We start from the raw sequence: 8423 nt of genomic DNA, 5'->3' as shown, positions 1-8423 counted from the left end.
TCCTATCAATACCCTGTAAGGTACATCTCCATCTAACCTTGAATGTGGAGACCGGTTCACTATGTAGCAAGCATTTGCAACCGACTCTGCCCACCATTCTCTGCCCAAACCAGCATAGGATCGCATACACATCGATTTCTCTCGAAATGCGCGATTCAGTCTTTCCGCTACCCCATTCTGTTGTGGTGTATTTCTAACTGTCCAGTGTCTCGCAATGCCTTCCTTACCACAGAACTCCTTGAAAGCACCATCTATATACTCAGTACCGTTATCAGATCGCACTGTCTTCAATTTCTTTCCTGTTCTGTTTTCAACCATTGCTTTCCACTTCTTGAAAGTGTCGAATACCTCATTCTTATGCTTCAAAAAATAAATCCAAACATATCTAGAATAATCATCAACAAATGTAACAAAATACCTGGAACCACCTTTGGAAGTGACAGAAGCCGGACCCCATACATCCGTGTGCACATAGTCTAGAATGCCTCTGCTTCTATGTTTGCTTGGCTGGAACTGAACTCGGTGTGCTTTACCGTACACGCAATGCTCGGAAAAATCCATGCAAGGCTTCTTCAAGTTCTTTAGCAAACCTTTTTTGACTAGCAAATCTAGCCCCTTTTCAGACATATGCCCAAGCCTCCTATGCCATAACCGAGTGCACTCACATGGGTCTCCACCACTTCCACTTGTTCCAACTGCTACATCTTCTGTAACTGTAGTACCCTGAAGAGCATAGAGGTTGCCTTCACGAATACCCTTCATCACAATCAAAGAATCACGAATAACCTTATTTACTCCATTCCATGTTACAATCTTGCAACCACCGGAGTCTAAGGCACCAACAGAGATAAGGTTCTTCCACAAATCAGGAACATGTCTAACATCCATCAATGTTCTAGCCACTCCATCATGCATCTTGATTCTAATTGAACCGAGCCCCACCGTTTTACAGGAATGGTTATTACCCATCAACACGGTTCCACTATCAATGCTTTTATAGGTAGTAAACCACTTCCTATTTGGACACATATGGTAAGAGCATCCAGAGTCAAGAATCCACTTACCGGAGGTTTCTTCATCACGAGAGATGGTGTAGCACTCATCGCTTTCCCCTCCCTCCGAGGCATAGCTTACCTCTTGTTTGACTTGCACCTTCCCGTTGTTGTTATTCTTATTGTTCTTCTTTGAACCCCTTTTGTTAATACAATTCGCCTTGAAATGCCCGAGCTCGCCGCATTTGAAACAAGACCTTTCTGCAAGAGGTCTAGAACTCGATCTAGATTTTTCTCCCTTGCCCTTTGGTCGCACATTGCTTCTACCCCTTACAAATAATCCTTGAGCTTGCTCCTTGTTACCAATGGTAGACATGCCACTAGTTGCAATCTTTCGAAGATCATCCGCTAGAAGTGACGTTCTAGTGTCCTCCGTCACAAGTTTATCACCCACAAGCATCAATATTTTTACTAGGTTCTCGTAAGACTTTGGCAATAAAGAAGTAGTAGAAGTGCTTGATCCTCATCATCTACTTCCACATCAATGTCCTTCAAGTCCGATATGATCCTATCAAACTTGTTGACGTACTCCCGGATTGGTGTACCTTCATCCATCTTGCAAGTATACAATTTGGACTTCAAATAGATCCGATTTGTTAGAGTCTTCGTCATGAAGTTCGCCTCCAACTTTGTCCACACCTCCGTCGCCGTTACTTCACTATCAACCAAGAAAGCAACATCTCTTTCAAGACATAGAATGATAGACGCTCGTGCCTCAAGATCTAGCTCTTCCCAATCCTTGTCCGACATATCAACGTGCTTCTTCTCCTTTCCCGCCAATGCTTTGTGCAACTTTTGAGAAATCAACAAATTTTTCATTTGCATTCTCCAATATGAAAAATCATTCTTCCCATTGAATTTCTCTATCTCATACTTCCCAATCTTCACCATTCCTCTAGTAGACATGACTTATCTACTTGTTTACCGGAAATAAACCACCAAAGTTCACTTGGGAATTTTTACAAACACCTTGTGTGCACAACAAAGTTCAAGCAACTCATCAAAAATCGAAGTTTAACCACCTTGATTTAAGAAAAAGATCTGATACCAAATTGTTGGGAAAACGACCTCCCAAGATTGCCCAAGAAATAAAGCTTGACAATGTGAAAAAATCCCAAACCACTTCAAGAACAAGAAAATGGGGAAGAAATGATTTTCAATGTATATTGAAAGAACAATGTATTTGGATTACTTGAACAAGCCTCAAGTTAATCCCCAAGAATATAAATAGCTTTGAATTTATACCCAAGATGAACAACCTCAATTTTGTAAAATTCTATCCAAGCTTTCTCTTCTATTTTGCTCTCAAAATGGGGTCTTCATGAAGGGGGAAAAACAGCTATATAAATAGCTGAGTCGGGCGCCATGGCGCCCATGAGTGGCGCCATGGAGCCAAGTTTCGTGTAGAAACATGGGCGCCATGGTGCCCGCCTCACTGCATCTTACTTTCAATTTGGGCGCCATGGCGCCTGACTCCCTGCACCATTTTTTTCTTACAGTTTGCAATTGATCTCCTGAGTATAGCCTGTAGCTTCTGTATCACAGCCACTAATAAAGGTGATGAAGCAATGGAGGCTTGCTCGCCCAATGTTGGCAAGGACATTTGCAATGGAGCACTGTTTTCAGTCAAAAGCCAGCGAAACTCATTCCTCAACCTCTCCAAAGAAATCTCAAGAAGACCTCCATCTACGCGACCCTTTTCCTCAGCCACCTCCAATTCCTGAAGATGCTTCACTGCCATTTTCAAACCTGAAATAAACCTGCCATCTGCCACATTACGGTGCTTAAAATACTCCATAATATCAGCCAACCATTGAATCGCCATCCAACAATTCTCCCCCAAGAACCTCAGCACCTCCTCAAGCCGTTTAAGCATGCCGAGATACCATGGAAGATCAGACTGAGGATCAGATAATGATTCTCAAGCCCATGAATGACATCAAAAACCTTAAGAACTGCAGCCGCGGGGACACCAGCTCGATCTATGTGACCCCCAAAAGCACCGAGGGCCCGAATAGGGAAAATTGCAACTTCCAAAGATACTAATCTATGATTAATCTCATCTAATCTAGGCCAGCTTTCTCTAAAGACAATCCCAAAGCCTTTGATTTCTCGACACTTGCTTTTAACAACTTTCGAGCAGATATCAAATTTTAATTGCCTTCAACCATTTCACCTAAGTAAAACATAAAATCAACTCGACTCCACTTCCTATTTTTAACAAAAACCCCCCCACAAAACTTTTAACAAACACAGGTAGGCAAAAGAGAATCTTTTAAACCACCTGTTCTTAATTTTGCTCCTTCTCTACGAATTTTTATATAGAACATAGACATCAATCTGGCTTCTTATAAAAAATCGCTTCCATTACTTCCTTCACCAAATCCTAACGAAGAAATACAGCCCTTTTCTGCATTGTGCGTGCCGGTGTTACAGAGAGAAGAAAAAACTTACACAGAATTCAAATGAAATACAGTGAGCAAAGACCCAAAATCAGGAACTGGAAATGTGATGATGATTCAGAGTGTGTTAAGCAACAAAGACCCAAAATCAGGAAGTGGAAAAGTCGTTGGAATTGGTTCAAAAGTAATTGAAAAGTCGGTTAAGTATTAAAACCAAAATGAAAAAAATGACTTCACGCCAATTTTGGTCGAATATTCAGACTTGATTTGATGGTCAAATTATAAAAGTAAATAGATCAACTTATTCTACTCGTCAAGCAGATCGTCATGGTATATTTGGAATCCCGAAATCAATTCCGATGAATGAGAAATTGCAATCCAAAATTAAAAGAACGAAGTGTTGCAACTTTTCGAAATGGTACAGATTCGAAATAAAGTGTTGCAACTTTTTATGAAAATGCTGAATTTGGGGTGTCCCTTCACCCACATCCTTTCAACTTTTATATATTCCTTCACCCTGTGTCCCTTCCCCCTTTGGACGTTCATTTGAAATTTCATATTATTCATTTTATGTCATGTTGCATCAAATACTTTGTAGAAGTGATTATATCTTACATTCAAATCATAGTTATGATAGGGAGGGAATTCCGTTCGAGTTCGTTAGTTGAAGTCATTTGGAGTGCTCCTATGACTTAACGTGGTTGTTGTATCTTGAAAGATGGTCGTCGAAAACCGTTAACACCGATGCAGGGCAAATTCATCTTAAGGAAAGAGTATCAAACACTTGCCTCGGCCAATCGCATCACTTACATATAATTTTCCTTATTTCAGATTTCTTTCATCATATTTGATTTCAGAAATTAACTATTACTCTTTGATTTCATGTAAGGTTGAAATTCAAGAATGGAAATGGATGAATCCATATTCATGTGTTCAAAATCAGATTCGGTAATTATTATTTATCTTCTCAAATCCAGAGTCGGTAAGTCGAAACTTTGATTTGAATTTGTGAATGTATAAGTTACGTTTTGTGAATTTGCACGTTTATTGTTGTAATATTCCCAACAAATATAACAGTTTTGGCAAACGATTTTTGCTTTCATCCATCGTGTTAATGCCAAAGTGCTGAACAGTAATGATCAAACCTATAGAAACATTAATATTTAATATTATCTAAAGAGATTGAATATTCCAATATGTGTTGATAGGGATGATTACAAGTCTATATAATAGGATTACAATTAAAGAAAGAATAAAATACTGGCAAGGGAAATCAGTTCCACTAATCTAGTAGAGTCAGTCCATTAGTCTAGTCTATACAGTAGGAAATAAAATCAACTAAATAAGGAGAGAATTATAATAGGATTACAATTAAAGAAACAATAAAATACTCTGATAATTTTGTGCAAAGAATAAAATACTCTGATAATTTTGTGCTCTATCATACCCCCGCAAGTGTAAGGGTCCCAGAAGGACACTAAGCTTGGACCAATAAGTTTGGAACTGCTTCCAAGCTAAAGGTTTAGTGAGAGAGTCAGCAAGTTGATCTGTATTACGGACATGTGAAATGTGAAGTAACTTGTGAGAAACTTGATCATGCACAAAATGAAAGTCAATGACAATGTGTTTCATACACGAGTGAAAAATAGGGTTGGAGCATAAGTAAGTGGCACCAACATTGTCATGGTAAATTGTTGGAGGAGCTGGGATTGATACAACTAGTTCTCGTAGCAAGTTAGTGAGCCAATTCACCTCAACAGTAGCAGCAGCAATAGCACAATATTCGGCCTCGATTGAAGAGCGGGCTATAGTAGATTGTTTCTTAGAGCTCCAACTAATAGGATTGGAGCCAAGAAATACAACATAAGTAGATGTAGTGTGATGTGTATCAACATCACCACTCGAGTTGGCATCGGCAAAGGCATGAAGTGCGAGGGGATTGAGCTGAAATGAAGACACCATAATGAGGGGTTCTTTTGAGATAGCGAAGAACTCATTTAATAGCAAAGCCAACGATTGGAGGTTGGTTTGTACATGAATTGAGCCAACTTGTTAACGACATAGCTAACATCAGGCCGTGTAAGAGAAAGATACTGAAGTGAGCCAAGCACCTGACGATAATCAGTTGGATCATGTCATGGGAACCATCATCAAGTTTGAGCGTTTCTAAAATGGACCGTTGGATACTAACTTCCTTGGCCTTTTGCATATTAGTTCGTTGAAAAAGCTCTAGAATATACTTTCTTTGAGATAGGAACAAACCATTGGAGGTCCGAGCTGTTTCAACACCTAAGAAGTAGCTAAGTTTGTCGAGATCTTTGAGAGAGAACCTGTTAGATAGCTCACTAGTGAAATATTGAAGAGTTGGAGGATGATTACTGGTAAGTATAATGTCGTCCACATACGCAAGCAAGCACATAATGATAGTTCCCGAATTGTAGATAAAGAGAGAGGTATCACTCTTTGAATTGATAAATCCATATGCAAGAAGAAAGGAGTGAAGTTCATTGTACCATGCCCGAGGAGTGATTGCTTTATGTAATTTGCAAACATGAGAAGGATATTGAGGGTCAACAAATCCTTGAGGTTGTTGCATGTAAACACATTCAGATAGAGTGCCTTGTAGGAATGCATTATTAACATCCAATTGATTCAAAACCCAACCACGAGTTATGGCAATAGTTAGAAGAATGTGAATTGTGGCTGGTTTAATCACTAGGCTAAAAGTTTCTGTAAAGTCAATTTTGAGTCGTTGATGAAACCCTTTTGCCACAAGACGAGCTTTATAACGAGCAACAGAGCCATTTAGGTTCCTTTTGATTTGATAGACCCATTTACACCCGACAACGTTTTGTGTAGATGAGGGTGGAACAAGGGACCGAGTCTTCTTGTTCTGAAAAGCAAGAAATTCATCTTTCATGGCATCACGCCAATTAGAGTGGTTGTTTGTTTGGGTAAATGATGATGGTTCTATTTGGGAAAGAATCGAAGAGGTAGTGGTATGTAGGTTGAATGGTTGTTTTGGTTTGTAGACATTATTTTGAGCACGAGTGACCATGCGAGATGGTATGTTTGGTTGATGTGAAGGGGAATGAACAGTTTCAAATTGCTGGGCAGTTTGGTTGATGTCATGGCATGAGGAATATGATTCTGGAATGTTAGGATCTGTATGAGTGTTAGAGGGAGAAGAGGAACTACTTACCTGCGATTGAGTGTGTACAGAAGCAGCTTTAGGAGAGAGTGAAGTGGAAACAACTTGTTGAGCAGGCAATGGACCAGTAGATGGAGGTATTGGAAGTAAGTGTGGTGCAGAGGGTGTTAATTTGATGAAGTCAAAGGTCATCTTCGGTGGCTGCCTTCCTTCTTGGGTGGTTGAGTTTTTTTTTCTTGCATGTTAAAGAGACTTCTTCATTAAGTAAATGACTAAATTATGGCTGTCAACAATGGCTGCAATTCTTTTTCATAAACGAATCAAAATGGCGACTGAAGGAAATACAATTGCGGCTGGACATATCAAGGTGATGGCACTTCTCTTTATGGATGGATCATGACAACCCCTGCCCGGCAGGATGGTGTGCCTTGCAATGGTCATGTGGCGTCCATTGTGCTATTTTACAAACATGTAGGACAAGAACTATATGCAGTTTTCTTTTCTTCTTGTATGGATTCAAATTCTTGTTTTGTTTGAATTAATCAATGCGCAAAAGCTGGCGTTTTGTGCTTCATATTCCTATTTGTTCATCTTGACATTACATTAATAAAATGATGTTTTTGGCGGACGTACTTTGTGAGTTTGTGCAACGAAGGATTATTCAGCAGTATATCGTCTCTTAATTTTTATATTGACTCTTATGCTTTAAATCACACAATCTCATCTGCAATGCCTCTTTATGTTCAAAGGCCTAAAACGTGCACCTGTTTTCATAAATTGATGGAGACAAGATTTTAGTACATGATATTTGCTTGTTTTGGTATCATGTTGAACCTTCTCATCAGTCTAAAAGCTTGATTTATATTAGATAAGATAGGACAATTTTATTTATTCTTGATGGGGAGGTTGTACATTAATAGATCGACTGAACACAGTGAAATACAATTCTGTAATTAATGTCAATCAAATTAATCAGATGGGAGGATTCATCAATGCAGAAACAAATTCGTCGATGTTTGTATCCGAGCTTCCCCCTTTATCAACTGCTTCTCGTGCCATTTTCTTCCATTTGATTGCATTTGTTTGAATTTCTTTCCCTTCCTCCCTGTCCATCACAAGTTCCAAGCAACGAACAATCTCTGTATCTCGAACGATTCCTTTCTCATCAGGCAGAGTCCTGATCCCAGTTTTCCATACGTCACTCACAAATTTAGCATTTGTGCTTTGATCAGTCCAACATGGCATTGCAACCATAGGAACTCCCAAACTCAAGGCCTCCAGAGTCGAATTCCACCCACAATGTGTGATGAAACAACCTAATGCTTCGTGTGCCAAAACCTCTAATTGAGGACACCATGAAACTATTAGTCCCTTTTCTGACAATTCTTCTGCATAATTTTTGGGAAGTTTCGATTCTTCTGATGCTCTAACAACCCACAGGAAATACTTGTTGCTAGCTTTTAAGCCCTTTGCCAATTCCTCCATTTGCTCAGGTCCTACCTCGGACAAGCTTCCAAACGATACGTAAATGACCGAACAAGGTGCTTGTTGTTCGAGCCATTTCTTGCAAGCATCAGTGTTAGGCTTGAAGATACTGAGACCATATTCTTTGTCATCTTGTAGTTGCTTATCTATAAACATTGATGGTATGGTTGGTCCAATTGTCTTTACATGCGAAAACTTTGCCATAGAGTCGATTACCTGCCATTGTAACTGTTAACCAGATGTTCAGACTATCCGTGTAATTAAGAATCTAGTTACATACCTCTTGTTCCAACTCGTAAAATGAGTTGACAAATGTCCAGTCTGCTTCCCCGA

General features: G+C 39.5%; 1 protein-coding gene across 1 annotated transcript in view; it reads right to left on the bottom strand.

Moving 5' to 3' along the window:
* Positions 1-7446: 7446 nt before the first annotated feature.
* Positions 7447-8423, bottom strand: part of LOC111394026 (UDP-glycosyltransferase 74E2-like) — a 5712-nt gene continuing 4735 nt past the window's right edge. Inside the window, exons 2-3 of the mRNA XM_023019816.1 lie at positions 8371-8423; positions 7447-8306 (exon numbers count right to left, since the gene is read on the bottom strand). Coding sequence (XP_022875584.1) covers positions 7578-8306; positions 8371-8423 — 782 coding nt within the window. The 3' untranslated portion in view covers positions 7447-7577. The remainder of the gene's footprint in view (positions 8307-8370) is intronic.

The sequence above is a fragment of the Olea europaea genome, chromosome 4 (genome assembly GCF_002742605.1).
Source record: "Olea europaea var. sylvestris chromosome 4, O_europaea_v1, whole genome shotgun sequence".
Classification (NCBI taxonomy): domain Eukaryota; kingdom Viridiplantae; phylum Streptophyta; class Magnoliopsida; order Lamiales; family Oleaceae; genus Olea; species Olea europaea.
Note: the sequence above shows the minus strand (reverse complement) of the source record. Positions and strands in the feature narration are given on the sequence as shown.